Source organism: Protomyctophum bolini, assembly GCF_963924005.1.
Source record: "Protomyctophum bolini genome assembly, chromosome: 12".
Taxonomy (NCBI): domain Eukaryota; kingdom Metazoa; phylum Chordata; class Actinopteri; order Myctophiformes; family Myctophidae; genus Protomyctophum; species Protomyctophum bolini.
The window spans coordinates 22,878,906-22,898,133 of record NC_137873.1 but is presented as its reverse complement, the minus strand read 5'-3'; the positions used below and the strand labels follow the sequence as shown (position 1 = coordinate 22,898,133).

Below are 19,228 nucleotides of genomic sequence, written 5' to 3'. Positions count from 1 at the left end.
GAAGAGGGAGAAGACAAACAAGAAAGCAAAAAGTCAACCTTGGCTGTTTTTATAATGACATCATAACGTTTTCTGCCCTAGCCCCCAAAGGCTAAGAGTGTCCGGGTGACACAAGGGTAAAGTTCCTGTTGGCCCCGTTTGTGGGTGGGGAGCCGGGTGGGGACAGCGATCTCTGCTGCTTAGCAACTCCTACAGGTTGTACAGGGTGAAAAACCGAGAGGAGTCGTGTGTTCCTCCACATGCGTTAAGTCCTCCCAGTGAAACTCCAACTCCATACGTCATGTGAGAGGCAATGGCAGTGTCAGGGGCTACACATAATGAGGGATATAAACTGGGCATTGGCACGGTGGGCAATGGTAGGGGCTGACCACTATTGTCCGTAATGCTCAGGCATGCAAAATAGAATTATGTGGGCTGTCACAGAATGAAAATTCACAAGAAACTTGGGGAAGGAGTGGGTGGTGCACATTATTCTTTTACAGCGCAAAAAAGGGAATACATTCAAGACATAGCCCTTTTTTTCCAGAGTGACTATATCTGGTCCTCTTTTGTCAGTGTCAGTGAATGGTGGTGCGACTTGCATCATTGAGAGGCCCTGCAGAGATGCCATTGTTTGTCCACCCCCCCTCCCACTTTCTGGTTCCTTCTGCTCAGGCCTGTCTTTTTCACTCCCCCTCGTCCCCCACTGTCTTTGTGAGGCTCTGATATGCAGATAGGCTGACATTAAAAAAGGGTTCCCATGGAGACGCGGAGGGCCTGCTGACGTCGCTAGGGAATAGGCAAGCAACGATGCAGAGGCTCGACGTGATACTGAAAAGCTGGCCTGGATAAACAGAGACGCAGCATTTACATATGCTTGCTTATATATATATATATATATATATATATTATAATGTTTTACTTAAAAAGTTGTGTTTACAAAAATTGGGTAACTTTTTAAAAGGAACTCTGTTCAACAACCCTCACTTGACAGCACTGTGTCAACATCCGTCACTGTCAATGTGGTGGAATTCATGACACGCTCAACATTATCACAGCGTGTTGTGAGCTGAAAGCACGGCAAAGTGCCACTCCTGACTTCTTCATAACATCTCCCTCACAGAGGACAGAGCACATCAGAGAACGCTCTCATTATATACATTATTATTACTATAGTATTCCGGCAATCACTCGGTCAATACATATTTAAAACATAACGGCCTGGAAGTCCCCCAACAGAATCTACAGTATATGGGATATTTCTCCTAATGCACTACATACAAGGTCTCAGCTCCTCGCTCCGAGAGGGGGAAAAAAGCGTCCAGACTGTAATTGCTCTTTTGCACTGGCCCCCATGGAAATGGATTTTCAAATGTGACACCCCCCCCCCCCCCACTTCCCGCTACCCTACCTCCCTTTCTAATTTGAACCGGAACGTCGTTACAGCCATGCTTGTTATTCCCCTCATTATGTGGCGAAATGGAAAAACACAAAAGCACCTTTTGAGATTCCAGTCAGGGAAAGGAAACGGCTTTCTGGACCGCACCATAATTAGAGAGGGGGAACCTGGTTCACACTCGTGTGAATTCCCCCCCAAACGCTAAAGGTGCACGCATGCCGGTCTCCCTGATGCTTTGTAAATTGAAGAAGAATCCTGTGGGCTTCGCCCAATGATCGGCAGCATCCCATCACGTTTCAGAAACAAAGAGGGCGGCGTGATCGATGGATGTGGAACATGACACCACATTGGAACAGGCGAGGAGAGCTCTGCATAGCTGCAATCCCTAACCGCTTCTGTTCAATTTGCTCTCGCACATGTAATTTAGCTACGCAGGATTTATTATCATCCCACATGAATTAAATCCGTCGCAACTATTTCAAATTACACGGGCCTTGTCACAAAGGTGTTGTAGTGAGAAGATCTCGATCTAATGTAATCTAGTGAGGAGTGAGGATGTGTGGTTCAAGGCAGCGTTGTGTCAGTTCTTTATAGCAGTGACATGTGTATGCTGGTGCTGCTGTGTAGTCAAGGTGAAGCAGCAGACATAAAATGGGCCTGGAGAAGACTCCAATGAGGATTACAGCGGCCGTGGCATCTAGCTCACAAAGGTTCACGGGCACAGGGCTGACTGGCCTCCATATAACATGCGATGACCACACGCACACGGACACATACAATGTAGTTACAAGGTGACATTCTGGAGCAGGAGCAACATGCACGAGGGTTAGAGGGCAGGTACGTAACGGAACGGCTGACAAGTTGGAGCACATTGGACGGGAAGAAAGCGTACAGGAAGGAGCAACTGGTAATTTTCCCTGATAAATGACTGTACATCTGATTATCAGTGTGATTAATGCTCAGCAGACTTTCTACAGAGCACTTTTATAGGAGCGTTTGAAGCAGACAAAAATAAGCGGTGTAATTGTGCTCATGCAGAGCCTATAGGACCACCTGTGTGTCCGCTCCAACAACAATGCCCTGGAAAAGCAGCTCTTTAGTCACCAAACATTGAGGAGTGGGGCTGATAAGGGGTGGAGCCTAATGTAAAAACATTAGGGCTGAGTGTATCTCTTTCTCTGTCATGATTTCAAAGACTAAACAGTACTAAGAGCAGCCCATCAATGGGGGGCCTGTGTATATCGAACACTTAATGTTGTGAATAATTCATGGCGTGCGGTTAAGTTTGGAGAGGTGCTGTGGAACAAAATGACTAGAGGGCAGGTAATTGTTATCGATTCACCCCAACCCCCGACTCCAGCTTGAAGCCTCTCTCCTGTTGAGAGGTGGTTCGGTGAGACAGGGCGCCGGGACTCTATCAAAACCACAAAATAAGGCCTGTCTCCGCTCCGCTTGCCTGCCTGCCTGCCTTCTTGCTGGATACCTATAAATTTAACTGCCTTGACAAAGTCCCCCAAGGATAGCAGAACCTGTTCACTCAATCAATATCTCAGAGCAGACCTGGCACGGAGTCAGCGGGCGTTTCTCTCTGGCTTCCTGGCATGGCCTACCATGATGGTTCAGAGGCTGTCAGCCACGTCTTCTTTAGGGTCAACTCATCCTACACCTACTGCCATGCCCTACACTGAAAGGAGTTTCTGTGAATCAATTTGGTAGGACATTTTCTATTTGTCTTCATCTTTACCCGTTTCTAAATTATTTCTATAGAAGGCATAGTCCGTCTTACTTTACTGACCCATTACATTTAATGACCCATTAACCTTTAAGAATATCATAATTCATATAGTTCACAATTTGTCACAATTTGTGTCACCACTATCAACAATTTTGCTAGAGTGGGTGCCACTTTTTCATGCCCATGGGGAGAGTAAAGTATCCCATATTCTGCAACAATGAATTGCTCTAAATGTCACCCAAAGTCACATTATTGACATTCTGAATCCTTCTGCAGTGTAGCCTGTATGAATATAGGGGATAGGGGACAGAGCAGGTGCGGGAGGGTGGGGGATAGATGTCTCGCCTCAAGATAGGCCAACGGGAGCCTATCGCATCCTTCAGTCTCCACTTAGAGGATGCCTGTGGTGCTAAAACAGACGTAATCCCCTGTGAACAGCTTTGTCAGTTCTGATATCTGTGTCCCCTGACAGGGAGAGTCGGGTTTGTTGCTGCCTAAATACCTGACAAATCCTGTTGCCACCTGAATACCTGAGTAATCCATTGCAGGGCTCTCATCTGTGGAGGATAGTGTTTGCACAAAGGAAGATATAAGTATTGTGGGCGAGAGAGGAGATGTTTATTTGTTTTTTCAATGGGTGCAGTGACTGACAGTGACTATGACAGTATGAGAGAGGCTGTAAAAATGTATGCATACAAGGTAACCAAAACCACAGTGATAATCACAAAAACCCTGGTTTCTGTTGAGTGTGGCGAGAAAGCAAGGCTGTATTTAAGGGAGTGGTTTGCATGCACTACAGGGATCCATGGCATGCAAGCATGCATGTCAGACAAGATTGGGCCAGGGTGGGGTATTTTTTTAAATAAACATCATTTTAGCGGGAGGAACGGCAGTGGCTTCACCAGAAGCTGCTTCACCTTCTTTTACATTGGGCACTGAAAGGGAGTGGGGTTAAGAAGTGAAAATGACCAACCTTCCCGTGGATCTGTTTTGAGGATGGAGTGATTTGATGGAGATGAGCGATGTTAATGAGAGCGATTGCAAAATGGAGAGGAAGACAATAAGAAGAGGGGACAGAGTGAAACAGAACATTGCACCCATACAGTAGACACACACAGTGGTAGGAAGTTAATGACAAGTGACATGAAGATACATGTGTGCATACACACGCGCACACACACACACACACACACACACACACACACACACACACACACACACACACACACACACACACACACACACACACACACACACACACACACACACACACACACACACACACACACACACACACACACACACACACACACACACACACACACACACACACACACGCTTAGTGTTAATTTAACTCTGATCTTGAAAACACGAAGAGATAAATTAACATTATTTTACTGTCGTACAGAATGTATGCAGAGCAGCACAATGTTACTGAGATTCAGCACTTTTCTCAGTGGTTTTATTGACACTTCACATGAATATGAAGGAGCGTGGAGCGACGGCAGCTGACACTGCTCTCATCGCAGGATAAGAGGCTGAGAAATGAGGGCTGACGCACAATCACAGGGACAGTTGTGATTCCTTCCACGTCGACACTGCTCTCCTTCGGAAGAGGAGGGTCACCGAAAGACAGACCCGCGCAACACTCACAGAGACACACACACACACGCACACACGCACACGCACTTTATAGATATAAAGATAGGAAGGGAAAAACTATTCGTGACCACACTCTCTTCTCTCCTCTCGCGCTCTCTCTCTACCCTCCCACACAGAAATATGAGGACATCATTCTCCGGTGGCTTTAAAATGTCAAGACAAGGGTGGTGGCAGCGGCAGCGGTGCGCGTGTGTGTGTGTGTGTGTGTGTGGCGTGTTTGTGCAGCCGCAGACAGGGAATTGGATCAGGTAATGTTGGCTGGTGTGAAAAAACCTGAAACGTGGACACAGAACACAGGCTGTAACAAGCATATTAGATTCTGGCCTGTCAGAGGCGTGTGTGTGTGTGTGTGTGTGTGTGTGTGTGTGTGTGTGTGTGTGTGTGTCTCCTGTGTGCAATATCGTGTCCAATATTTTCTTCCAATGCTATGGTGTTTATATGCATCGAGTCATCGACAGCGAGAATTGAAGAAAAGGTACATGGTGTTGTTTTTTTTGTGTGGCTTTCGCCTTTATTTTATATCTTTTATGGAGGGACAGACAGGAAATGGGGAGAGAGATGGGGGGAAGACACACTGCCAGGCTGGATTACCAGCCAAGGTGCCTGGACCATTGAGCCATGGCCCAGGCCGACATGGTGTTTTTCTTACATGAGTGCAAAACAGTTTGGCAAAATACACAGCTGTGCGCTGGGATTGGCATGAAAGCAATAGAAACATTAGGGTTATTACCATCGTTTATTGTTTCTGGCACTGTATTGTTAAAAGTGGGACTCTACAGCAAATTCCTGTCTGTCTCCCTAATTAAAAATGTCGTCCCACTCTCATCTCCGTTCACCATTAAAACGTTTACACACCAGGGGTGTGCCAAATAAAACATCTGGAAATGAATTATGAATTATTATATCAAACTATTCATATAGTTTATGCCTGATTCATACCGGTTGATGTTTCTATTCGTGGTTGAAAATCTATCTCATTTCAGAGGGAAAAGTATGTATTATTATTATTTTTCCCCCCAGACAAATGAGTTCCCCCCCCCCTCCCCCCCGGTGCGTAAGGATCTTTACTCTGACAAATCAATGGCATGAAAGGGAATCGAAAACGGATTTTCTTTTCAGTGAACTTTTCTCCAAAACCTTATCGTAGCATTGTTGACTTGCTGTCTGTCCTCATCAGCTGATGATTGTCTGTATGTATATGTTGTGTTTTGTTATATGAGGGTACAGTATATATTGTAAAGGACGCCTGTAAACTAACTTCCTAAACAAAGTAATACAAGTTTGGAAATACATTAAACTGAACACGAGAATAGAGTAGACATCACATTACCTCGCCTAATCTCACTATAGGCAGGAAAATTAAATGAACATGACATGCCATAGGGTTTCTCATCAGTGCGATGTCTTAAACGTCCAAGGTCTGGCTCTCATTTCAGGTGGCGGGGGACACAGGCGGAGAGTGGATACTCGGTGTGAGCATTTGTTCCCCCATTCCAGACAAGTGCACTTTTAAAAGGTTACGCTTGGATTGTTTTCTATCTCTTCCTTGGCACAGTGAGCGAGGCTGGCGGAAAGTTGGTTGCCAGGGGCCAACGGGTGATAGCTCCTGGGCGGTGTTACAGACTCTCGCTAGGCCTGCAGGGCTGAGGCTGGCGCCACGCCACGCTACAACTGTAATTACCTTTGAGGAGAAAAAGAAACCCCCACTGTCTGCACCTGTGACAGACACACACACGCTGATTAATAGACACAGGTTTTTACGGCTTCAGATCTCTTCCCCGTCTTTGTTGTTTGGCTTGTCTCTCCTTGTTTAGGCGTTGTAAACCTAGCAGACAGTGCGGCGTTTACTGTCCACACTCCACACTCATAGCAATGGTGACTCGGAGGTATCGGCGCTGTTGTTTTGTTTTTTACGCTATAGCACAGAGTGAGAATCTCTTCAATGGATAGGCTGTGGTTTTATTGATTGTTGGTTGGTTGTCTGGGTGACCGTATAGTAAGGGGGTGTGATTTGGGCTGTGCTGTGGGTATAGAGATACTGGGAGTGACTCAAGGGAGCAGTGCCAGGGTTAATTGATTGTCAGGTGTTTCCATTTGTTTAACTATGCTCTCCTCTTTATAGCAGCATGTTAGACTTGGGGCTATATATACACACACGTCAGCAGAGAGAGAGAGAGAGAGAGAGAGAGAGAGAGAGATGGCTCAATGGTGTATAGTTATAAAGGACTTTGATTTACAGTAAATGCATGGCAAGCAGCAGATCCAGCAAATCTAAGCTACAGAATATAGACTTTGCACACCAATATAATCCTGTGTCGCTGTTCGTGTACGTGTGTGTAGTCACTAAAGGACAGAAACTTTAATTACAAAACATCAATTGAGTCGCCAGGAACCCACAGTAGCGCTCAACATCTTACAGTGATATAACAATTAACGACCAATCTGCGGACGGGGACATTGGTGGCCGTTCTCGTGCATTTTTCTCCTTGGTGGGTTGGTCAATTGATGTTTAATTGCACATGGGCATTTAAAGAGAGACGTGTCAAATCTTCTGCCCCTGCCCCTTCCCGGCAGGCGGCAGCTAATATGCAATTTAGGTGCATAATTAAATTGCTATACACCTAAATTGCTTAGCTTGCTTAACTTGATGACTATTTCTATGTATTTGACATATTGCATGATGCATTAGCATTTGTTGTTCTTGCTTACTGTAAGACTGCTTATTGATGTATCACCATGTGTTGTTCTGACTTACTTTACGCTCTGGATTAGGAAAGAGTGTCTGCTAATTTGTGCTAAATGCCGAAATTGTAAATTGTAATGCAATTTAACAGCAGCACTGTTAGATAATGCTACTAACCATTTACAAGGAACTCATCAATTACTTCCCCGAAACCCTCCACAATCGGGTCCAGTGATGCCAAGTTCCTAGAAATACCCTGAACCAAGCAACAAACCTGGGTTGACAGCCTTGGCAGGGATTTCTCAGTTGTCACCCCCTCTCTGTGGAACTCAGATCCACACCAAATCAAAGAAGCCCCTAACCTCTCTTCAGACAGGCTACATACCCAAGTTTATTCTGAGAGGTTATTGCAGTGCTGGTCAGAAACCTGTTCGACTGTTGTTAAACTTGTACATTTGAGATGTTCTAGTCAGAAGTTGGTCAGACGTTCAAGGTGGGCATGATATATTTAGTTGTGTTTCCGCATTCTGAAGCACAAGGTTTGGCATTCAGTCTCAGAAAGAAGTTCTGCCTTTTTAAAAGTTAGAGGGGATAGTTGAGTGTCTCTCCATCACCTCGCCACTTTCTCTCTCTTCACCTCCGCCCACACTAACAACTCACACATGAATTCTGTTTCATGTTCTTCAGATAGTCTCATTGGTACCTGGCTGCAGGGCTGACCCCGTACCAACTCTCATCTCCACGTACCAGCATCACGCAACAGCGGAACGAAAACAAAGTTTGTGGAAAAACTCCCAGTGCTGCGTTCCAGTGTCTCTCAGCCATATAGGAAGGATTGAAGACTTTCAATACCGTCAAAGAATGTCAAGAAAATACACAAAATAAGATAAGAGAACATAGATAGTCCTGGCCATGGGGAGGGTAAGGCCCATGGAGAAAACGCAACGCAGCTGTTTTGTTTGTATTTCTATACTTTCAGCACCTGCCGGCACTGCCAGATGCACGCACGCGCACACACACAGACACACACACACACGCACAGTCGCACACACACACATACATACATGCACACACACAGGCTGGGGTTATCTCAGCTCGTTATGGAAGGAATATGATGTAGGAGGAAGGAGGATGATTGGCGAGGGAACAGGATGTGAGAGACATAGACAGATAATGGGATAGAGAGGGAGACAGAGGGATAGAGAGAGACAAGGAACCAGAAATGAGGGATGAGTTGATCGGACGGAGGACAACAGTGAGAGAGCAATAAAGAGACATTTCTGTACATTGGTTTGATGGCACCACATTTAGGACAGCATTTAGGATAGGTGTGTGACCTTACCTCGGACATAAAGATTGGCAGGAGCTGAGTAACGGGTCCCGGCGCTGTTCATGGCGACACACTCATACTTCCCCTGGTCTGACTCTTCGCTGTTCTCAATCTGGAGAGCTCCTGTGTGAGGGATGAACACATTTAGTTGCCATGGAATGTTGTGGAACACTGGCTTAGACCACACAACACAACTCTTCAGTGACTCACAGTAAACCACGTAGCCGCCGAGACTACATTTTGTGCATGATTAAATGTTGGTGAGGGGAGGGGGGACGTCAAGGGACCGACCACTGAGGATGCTGATTTGGCAAGTTTATCCAATCCACAAATCAACATACAGTATTTGCCTCGGTGTGTCAAGGGACAAAAAAGAAACAACAACGAAAAAGCTGGCGAGACACTTGTGTCAGGCGTGGTGTGACTTAGGGTCAATTAATCAACCTAATACGATGTCATAACTATCATGGGCCTATTTATGCTTTCTTCTCCTGAAAACAACTGACACAACAAAAAAACATTTTGCCGTGATGGGGGGGGGGGGGGGGGGGGGGGGCTTGGGTGGTGCTTGACCAGGCGAGGTTAGAGTAAACACATAAGCTACTGAATAACAATGGCCACGGTAGTAGTACTGACGGAGGCGAGATGTAAAAGAGGCTGCTGCTTTGGTTCCAGCGGTGCCACAGTCTGATCACGCCACGCCTGCTGTCGTTACGGCCGCGCCACGCTCTGTGCATTATGCAGCACTGATCATGCAGCGCGGGTACTTTGCTTACGGCCGTGCCACCGTGGTCTACGGCGTTATGCAGCTGCAGCAAATAAATGGGACATTATGCGGAATCACGGGCTTCGGGACAGAGCGAGAGAGAGAGGGTGCTGATCGGATCGAATCCGTTGAGTTTTTGAATTGGGTCTGCTTTGAGAGTGCGGGCATCGTTGCTAAGATATAGTGTGATGTGTGAGCGAGATGAGATGTGGGGTGGTGTGACTGGCGCTGCAAATTAACTGCTGCCATTGCTTCAGAAAAGGCCCGACATTTTGCAGAAAAACAACCACGAGTGTATCTGCCCCTCCCCCCAACCTGTTTTTAAGTACACATTAAGTGGTGGGATCGATCCGTTCTTCCATTTACTGACTATTTGACCATTTCTCACCAAGGCCCTCCGGGGTGGGCGTGGGGTGGCTTGGGGGTAAAGTGCTCGTGCCAAATGGCTTGTATTAGAATTAACAGTACAGAGTATCTGCAGCCATGATCTGCAAGGCTGAGAGCATTGTTTCCTAAGAAAGTGAGAAAGCCAAGGATACGGCTCCTATGGTTTGTTAGCGTTACATAGCTCAGCCTCAGATGAACCAACTGCTGCTATTCAATTGGAGAATGAGTGACAAGAAAGCTGTGACATTGTTCATCTGCGGCTCACGTATTGACTTCAAAAGCCCAAGGAAATTTCAAAGGGAGAAGAATAATAGAAAATACACAAATAACAAACTTACCTGAATCCCATAACCCAAAAAAGTATACATTTCAAAAAAATACTACTTGTGTACATTTTGGACGTCACAAACAAAGTGATAACGGTTATCACCTCTCCAAAACCCCATGGCGCTAGCGATAAAGGCGGGCTAGACACCATGCATTTTGAAAAATGACAAAACAGATTCTGGTGTACAATGATGTCAGGGGTACATTCTGTATATATCATGGAAGTATGAGATGAATGCAACAAACAAGTTTCTACCACCAACTGAAAAATACCCGGGACGAGACCTGCAGCAACGTGGCCGGCCTGGAAAAATGTGGGGGAGGGCCGGCCGTGACATCAGATAATACCACTTCACATCCTTCAGGGGTTTTAGCTCTGTGCGGCTCGCACACCTCCGTCTGATTCAACCCTGGCGCTCACCTGCATACTAATGCCAACGCCACCACTCTTTCAATCTGAGACTCTCTTGAAAGGAGAAAAGACATACGTCCAGATCGTTGCTTGTCTTCTACAGTGGTCAGGGCGGTGGTTACAGGACCCCAAGCATCCAGGTTCTTTAACCACACTTAGGATCCCTATTCTGGGGAAAACGTTCTGCAAAAATAGCAGATCTACAAGATCACCGCGCATTGTAATGTGTTCTGAGCTTAGAGATTGGCTATTTCCAGCAAATATATTTGGTAGAAGAAAAAAAGGAGGGTGCCAAGTATAGACATCTGGGGGACTCCAGTCAAAAAGGTTATATATAGGGTTTAAGTTATATTAGCTGCATATTGGCTGCATGTCTAAATGCACAGTATGTAGAGGGGGCATTGCATTTAAAAAAACAAATGTGACAGAAATGGTAGAATGTTTAGTGAACCAGGAACCATGCATTGACATAAAGACAGCCAGAGACAGGTTAGGAGTGCACAGAAGCATCCGATAAACTCAGCTTGCACCAGGCGTTCCCCTATTTACCTCAATGCCGCTGCGGTGATATTGTGCTGGTACTCGGGGGAGAAAGAATGATTTCCATTACAAGAGGTCGAAGATTCCACCTTAACAATTTTGGCTAGACTTCCTCTTCCCATGCCAGAGGACGAGGCAGCAGAGGCTCTATATGCAAATTGGGCCATTTCAATTTTCAAGACTGGAAGGTAAGCAGAGCCTCTTGTGGCAACGCTGGCCTTTAGTTTAAAAAGCAACAGCCACCACCTCCTTTCCACTGAAAGAGAAAAAACCTTTGGGCCTAGACAATGTGCCAGTGGTGTGCAGATGTATGGGTTTGTTTAGATGGGGAGAGGATGGGGGTAATTCAGAAGCTCATTCTTAACCGGGGCCAATTATAAATCCTGCAGAGACTCATTCAGTGTTAACACCTTAGACTGCCTTCTCCGGCATCTACCTCCACTCTCCTAGCGTTGGTGATTGTTTGTTTGTTTGTTTGTTGGGGGGGTAGACACAGGGCAGACAGAACATAGAGGCTGAAGGACACTGTGTGGACTGACGAGGAGGAAGTGGAAGGTGGTGTCGGGTTCAGGGGCAAACAGTAAATGAACTTGGTGAGGTGGCACTGAAGTTGGGATGAAGACGGGCTGACTTTGATGTGACTGGGAATGGACGTGATACTGTATTTTTCCGACACACTTTATACATCATCCTTACCTCTAATTGGCGTACCGCCTAGTAGGTGGGGGTAATTTCAGTGCAAACAGGGTGGGAGAGATTAGTTAGCATTCCACATTCCAGCAAATAAATAATGTTTCCAATCCAACAGGCCAGAGGCACAAAAATACTAAACAGCGGGAGAGTGGAAGCTACTTCGACACGGCAAAGAAATGAATGAAAACATTTTCTTTGCCCAATTTATATTGCATCTGCTTAAGTTAAACACAATAAAGCAAGTACCAACCAACACAGATTTTGGCTTTATCTGCAGGTCATAAAATGTTGTTTCTTTCCTCAGGCAATATCTGAACAATTAGTTCAGACCACATTGCTATGGTTGTGTAATTTAATTTAAGGCCGTATGTACAGCAACACTGTCTGTTTGTACTGGCTTTGTACTGGCTTTGCTGCAATGATCAAATAATGCACAACTTAAGAATATTTCATCTTTTTCCGTCACTGAAATGGCTTCCTCTCTCTTTTCGTATCGAGATGAATTACTAAAATGAGACAAATGACGGAGAGAAGAAATTAATTAAAGCCAGAGAGGTTAAACAGAATGATGTAGTACAATAAAAGCACTCAAGTCAAAGTTAAAGATAATTCACTTCAAAAAAGGCTATTGTCTATAATCATACAGAACAGTCTGAATGGAGGGAGAATAGAACTTCAACAGTGGGTTAGCAAGAAATGTTAAAACAGGTGTGTTGGCGAGCATGTTATGCAACGAGGGGTTTAGACACCAAGAGGAGATGAGGCTGGGCTGCATGACTACATCTGCTGTTAAAAGCATGGAAGCAAAATGTGTGGCGTGCGTGCGTGTGCATGTACGCATGCGCGCGCGCGCGTGCGTGTGTGTGTGTGTGTGTGTGTGTGTGTGTGTGTGCGAGTGTGTGTATGTGTGTGAGAGAGAGAGTTAGGGAGGGGGTTTGCAATAAGAACAGATATTGGACTCATTTCAGATCATAGGCAGTTATGCAAAGCCAGATATGGCAGCTGTTGTAAAAGACAGGGTGAGAGATAAGAGGAAAAGTTGAGCTGAGAGGGTGTTACGTATAAGCACTTTTCACATGCCAGAGAAAGGCTAATTGAAAGATCTGTGCTGAAAGCAAATGTGCATTGTTTCATGTACACACTTATCGTCAAACACTTCTAACACCTAAACAATAAAGTTACTGCAGTCCAAATTGACACGGTGGATTAGCCTACTGTACATACGCATACAAAAGAAATGCAGTAAAGGTGCTACTTTAGATTAGGATGTCTTTCAAATCTTCCCCTGTACAGAATCTGGGGGATCTGAACTCACTCCAGTGACCTACATTCACCATGCAGTGGGCAGCTAGCTACCTGACGGGCTTCCATCTTTAATCACGGAGCTAGGGCGGTTGGGGGGGAGGAGGGGTGGGGGGGGGTGTTTGATCCTTGGCCTAACGCTCTAAATGAAGTACATTTAGCAAAGAGTGATGAGATTTGGCCACGGTCAAAAGCCACTAATCCTTCAAACTCACACTTTTTCCACCTGATCCGGGTCAGGCTTGGACTGTTTATTTATCAAGTCGTCTGGTGAACAGACAGCGCCTCATCGATTTGATTTTTCTCTCTGCGAGGCTGGATCTTGGCTAATGCACCGTAGGCCAGACTGAATGTGGCCTCATTAAATGTTTTAGTGAGGCTTAAGGCTCATTTGTTGTAAAGGGCAGGAAAATGATTCTTTTTGGATCCGCAGGTCACAAATTAATCCTTCTGTTGCTACTATGACACTAAAAAAAATAAAAATGTGGGGGGTTAATTAATTCCCCACATCCCTGTGTCCCTTTGTGAGGTTATTCAGCCCTGGAATCTCATTTAGAAAAGTCAGTCTACAAAACAAGCTCATGAGAGACAAAAATAAGTTTCCTTTGCCATTAAAGGTGGTGTAACTTAAGTGATGTTTTTTGAGAGTTGAAGCTCTATATTCTGATAGTAATCATTGCTAGAGTGTTTGTTCAGTAACATTTTCAGGTGGGTTAACAATGAGGTGGGTTACATTTGTGATGACGCCTATGGAGGAGTGTTTTTGTGCAAAGGAGTGTTTTTGTACAAAACTAATGCTTGGAAAGTATTCAGAATCATGAAAACCCCCTAGTTTGACATGTCACATGCTATTAAAAGCATAAGGAAATTTTTGACATGTTTATATGGGATGTTAATGGTAGGGTCACACATAAACCCCTATAAAACAAATTGCTCAATACCGACAGCCGGTCAGCAAGTGGATTCATGAAAGTATGTATACAGACAATATTTTAGTTCCAACCGACTGATTGCGATGATGCGTGTACAGTACACGTCCTAGCGCTTTTTCATTGATATCAAACAGAGAAAATATATTCTGTTTTTTTATTTTTATTTTGGGGGTTGGCCTATCCTTCTGCAATGTACTCCTTGCTTTTCGCGCATGCGCGGTCCCGTTAACATCCCTGTTAAGCGATGAGAAAGAAAGGCTCGCCACGCGTAATCTAAGGAGCTCTCCGTGGTTTTGACCAGATGGCTATACTTCTGTCTTCATTTCTGACTTCAACATTCCTCTCGCACGGAATATTAACGCTTCTAGAGAGTCTTTATCGTAATGATCGTAAAGGTAAGCAAGGAACATTATGCCTCCCAGTTTTTGTACGGAACGGAAGCCCCCGGCTTTCAGAGTAAAAGCTGCCATATCTTCCCGGCTTCTATTTTGAAAGAAATCCCGGCGCTAATAGTGTTAATGTGTGCTCCAATTCCACATTTGTCTGCTTATTTATTTATTTTAATTATTCAATTTTTACTTGTTTATCCTGCATGAGTTCTTTCTCCTAATTGGATGAAACTGATATACCACCATGACATTTTTTTCTGTTTCCTAAAGAGCTAAAGTGCCAAGGAGATGCCTGTTACTGAACACTGAAGCAATGATTACTTTCAGAATATAGAGCTATTTAACACTTATTACGCACGCACGCACGCACGCACACACACACACACACACACACACACACACACACACACACACACACACACACACACACACACACACACACACACACACACACACACACACACACACACACACACACACACACACACACACACACACACACCAACTTTAAGTCTTAAGGGATTTACAGTACTGGCAATGAAGGCAAATATGAGAGGGCCTTTGTATTAGGGATGCACATTTTGTAAACGTGTACCCTTGGAGTGTTCACAGTTATCTGCGGTTAACCATAATTTGATGTCATATTTACACGGATTAACGATGCAGTGCACCTCACAAGCCTTGAACACAGCAGCTGTATCATTAGGTTGCATTGTGCACAACTGAAGTCACTATTTGAATGCAATGAACCCAGGCAACGCTCTCAGTACATACAGAGCCTACAAAGCCAACAGCATCCAAATACAGCTAAAGCATCCATCTTTCTGGAAATGTGGTTTCCAAGTTATCAGCGTATACCGTATCAACGCTTTCAGGGCAAAGCCTGACAATTATTTTAAAAGACAAGCCATTAAAACTAAAGCCTTTCCTCCTTATTACAGTATGCTGCTAGTTTTTATTTATTTTATTTGATAAATACCACAGGATGAATTTAACTTAACTTAATTTTACACAGATCTTCAGGCTGAAGATCAGGAAATAGAAAAATGGATCCAATGTAGTTATTATTTGGTCACTAGCTCATCCTAATACTTTTTATTGGTTAAATATTTATAAAACCTGCACAAAACAATATAACCACTTTCAACCTGGTGTCCACATTTCTGGAGATACAAGGTTTCTACACCTAAATATACTGTATATTATATACAAATATATACCGCATATAATATATATCAAAATCAAATCAATGCATACCTGAGCGGAGCTGCTTGATACGGCCATTGCTGCTGTTGATGTCTACTGGTAACATGTCCTTATACCAGGTGATCTCTGGGTCTGGGTTTCCGCTGGCGGCACACAGCATGGTGGCCGTTCGGGTCCGCTCCACCACCTTCAGCTGGGGGCCCATGTCGATGGTTGGGAAGCCGTGTGGGATCTGGTTCTCTGGAGAGACAAAATGAGAGGGGAACGTCATCAATGAACTGTCTGTGAAAGGAGGGTAGACCCTGATAATAGGTCCTTGTTATTGTTTGCTACTACAAAAGTTGAGGAACCAAAAACCAAAGAATTTTAGTCTTACAGTATGTTCCTTTATGTGTAACAATACAAATCTTGAGTCGGCTTCACTGAGGATATGCGGAATGCATCAAAAGCCGCCAATGAATGCAAAGAACTGCCAAGCATGAGTTATCATTACCATGATGAAAGCAGAAATTAGGTGTTACAGGCAAATGGCTAAGTGGGTTTGTTGCGCTCTCCGTTACATTCTGATGTTGTTAACACTGAGGAAATTATTCAGCCCCTTGGGGAGTCTGGTTATCAGCATGCTTTCAGATCTGTATTCTGCTCGTTCCTCTTCTATGTAGATGAGTGTCCTTGGGGCCAGGGCCTTGGGAAATAATTCTCAAGGGGCGCAGTGCTAATGGTGATGGAAGCTCTTGCCATTGGGCGCCTTGATAAAACTCTTGCCATTGGGCACCTTGACAAGATACTTGGCCGTGCCCATGGGTTAATTAGCGGTAAAGTTTCCAAAGAGTAAAAATGTGTGTTCATTAATTGTGTTTATATTTCATGAAATTTCCATATGGTGATTGATAAATTACTTTTGTCACTCACATCCTTAACTTTACAGCAATTAACTAAAACATTTAAAGTCACATGCAGTCCCAAGTGGAAGAAGGTTGACTCTCATTAGTCAACAAGACATAACAGAAAGTTGCAAATGGAGTAGTTTGTTCCTTTCCTTTCTCAACAGGGTTCTAGCCTTCAGTGCATAATGTCTTCCTGGCACCAGCCGCACCACGCATTAATTATTCCCGACATAAACGCTCCTCCAAGTGTGCCAATTGCCACTTGTCTATTGGTGACTTCTTCTGAGCCGAATACTTCTGTACAGGCTTGTTTAAAAATGTTTTAGTCAATAGGGAACCTACTCATCGATTTACATAAATGCTTTGCACAGTGTTGAGAGGTTGAACGACGTGCCTTCAAAAAACAGCGACAACCACCGGAGAAAGAACCCTCTCTCCCTCAATCACCAGCAACCATGTTACTGCATGGGTGTACTCTTTGTATCTGCAGAAAGTTGCAGAAAGTACTGGGAGAACAGACTTACAATTTGCCCGTATGTTCCATTTCAAGTAGGTTGCCTGACACTTGAAGTTAATCTGTACAAAATAACGATAATAACGGTATTAACAAAATGCATTATGGGCTTTTGTTACAACTTTTGATCCTTTAAATTAGCATTCCACTAAGAGGGGAAAAAGTGTGAATATATAATGATTTAGTTATTTCGTTTTTCTTCAGTTTTGCACACTACACTGCCTTTTGCTTATTATATGGGTCCAAATAAAAACATTACTTAAGTGAGTATATAACAAAAGACAAAAGAAACAAAAAAACACCTGTAGAATACGAGCGAGCGGGGGTGTGCTACGTTGTTCCAGTGTCTAAGCTGTGCTTCCCACTTTCAAGTCCGTTCTTGGACCATTGCCCAGATGGTCTCATGTTCAGTTTTGGTTCACAGATCTGTACATGGCCTCTTATCTTTGCGGTGAAGCCAGTCTCTTCAGCTCCACAGAATCCAATCCACTATCTGCCTGTTCTGACACTGGAGGGTTCATTTCATACAACACATCCAAATTAGGACACCTTTCCCAGACCATGACACTAAAGCAACAGGGAAAGCTGATATTTTAAGTACGCAAACTGCCTGGCAAATTGTTCCTCTTTTTATTTTACTCTTTTAAGGACTTATGTCTCCTCCTGGAAAAGCATTTGAACATAAAACAAAGAGATGTGTGCAATCACTCTAGTCGGACTGGACTATAGAATATTTATGATTGAGACTTATTGGCACATGTTTTGGGGCTGTGAAAATGCGAAGCATCAGTTTAACAGTGCAGAAGACCCCAAAGGAGTTATTACACGAGTCAGCGCCTCTTTCATATCGGAAGCACAAACAGGGAATAATTTAAAAGGCAAACAGATGCTGCGAAGCTTATATGTGAATCTATCCCCTTCTTCTGCCTAGTGTTTGCATTGCGGGGGACCTGTTAGCACAAGTGGCTGACACAAAACCAGGGCCTTTTCACAGTATGGATGATTAGTGGAAACAGCTCCCACAGCACTAGGGCTTCAGTGTAAACTCGCACATGTAGATGTAGAAGGTGTTGAGAGGCCGTGTGGGCTACAACTACAAGCGTTGTGCAATTAGCTAGTAGGAGGTGGCTGTGTACTTGATAAACTTCCATGTTGAGAATCGTGCAAGTCACGCCAAGAAGAGATTCAATTCAAGAGCGCAGTAGACTTCTAAGGTTAATTGCTGCCTAGAGAATAGACAGGGAGAAAAAACAAACAATGTTCTATTTATGTGAACAGAACAGATTTCAATTGAGCCAATTCATATTGAGGTATAAAAAAAGAGCTGTTAACACCACCCCAAAAACAAGGTGGCAATCTGTGAGTTTGGTACAATAAATAACGAATCAATTTAGTCCAATTTAAGTACATGCAGTGAAAGTTGTCAGAGTTTGAACCTTTTACTAGCTGGGGTGCAGCCTCAGGCAAAGAGTATTTTTCACTGAGAGACTTTTATTTATTTGTTATTGTTATTTTGCATGGTTGGTAATCCTTACACTTTCTTTTTTTTATCAATGCCTCAATCCGTTACGGTTTGCTAAGCCATACAACCTAGTTTATCATAATTACTTGTGACATGGCATATTGGTCATAACAAAAGAGACAGCTTTCTAATGAATGTGCATAATGCAACAACTCTCAACTTTGAGTTGAGAGAAGTACAAAATGCAGCGAGCACTCAGCACCAATTCACGCAGACAACTGTCAAAGAAATATTCAATCTTTCAGGAAGGATTTGAGCCCTGTGATTCCTACGGTCGGATGGCCTTGGCGTACTAACCTGTCAGGCAGGAAGGGGAATATGAGGACAAGTCTTTGTTCAAGTATTGTTAATTTGAAGGGAGAATAAAAGGTGTATGTATGTGTGTATGTGTGTGTTTGTGTGTGGGGGGGTTGGCAAGAGCCTCTATTAAAGCAGTGTAAGCAATGCAAGCTGATGTTTTGTCAAGATAGAGTGCACCTCTAATAAAAGACGCTCTTGTTTCTGTGGGTAATTCATCACCAAAAAATAAGCCCCGCAGTTTGATCAGGACAGGGAAATAAGAG

General features: G+C 44.1%; 1 protein-coding gene across 6 annotated transcripts in view; it reads right to left on the bottom strand.

Annotated features, from left to right (window-relative positions):
- Nucleotides 1–19,228, bottom strand: part of ptprfb (protein tyrosine phosphatase receptor type Fb) — a 194,967-nt gene that overhangs the window by 73,217 nt on the left and 102,522 nt on the right. For all 6 annotated transcript variants that reach the window (XM_080777291.1, XM_080777295.1, XM_080777294.1 and 3 more), the window contains 2 exons: nucleotides 15,794–15,982; nucleotides 8,801–8,911 (listed from right to left, as the gene is read on the bottom strand). In XM_080777291.1, the coding sequence (XP_080633417.1) occupies nucleotides 8,801–8,911; nucleotides 15,794–15,982 (300 nt within the window). The remainder of the gene's footprint in view (nucleotides 1–8,800; nucleotides 8,912–15,793; nucleotides 15,983–19,228) is intronic.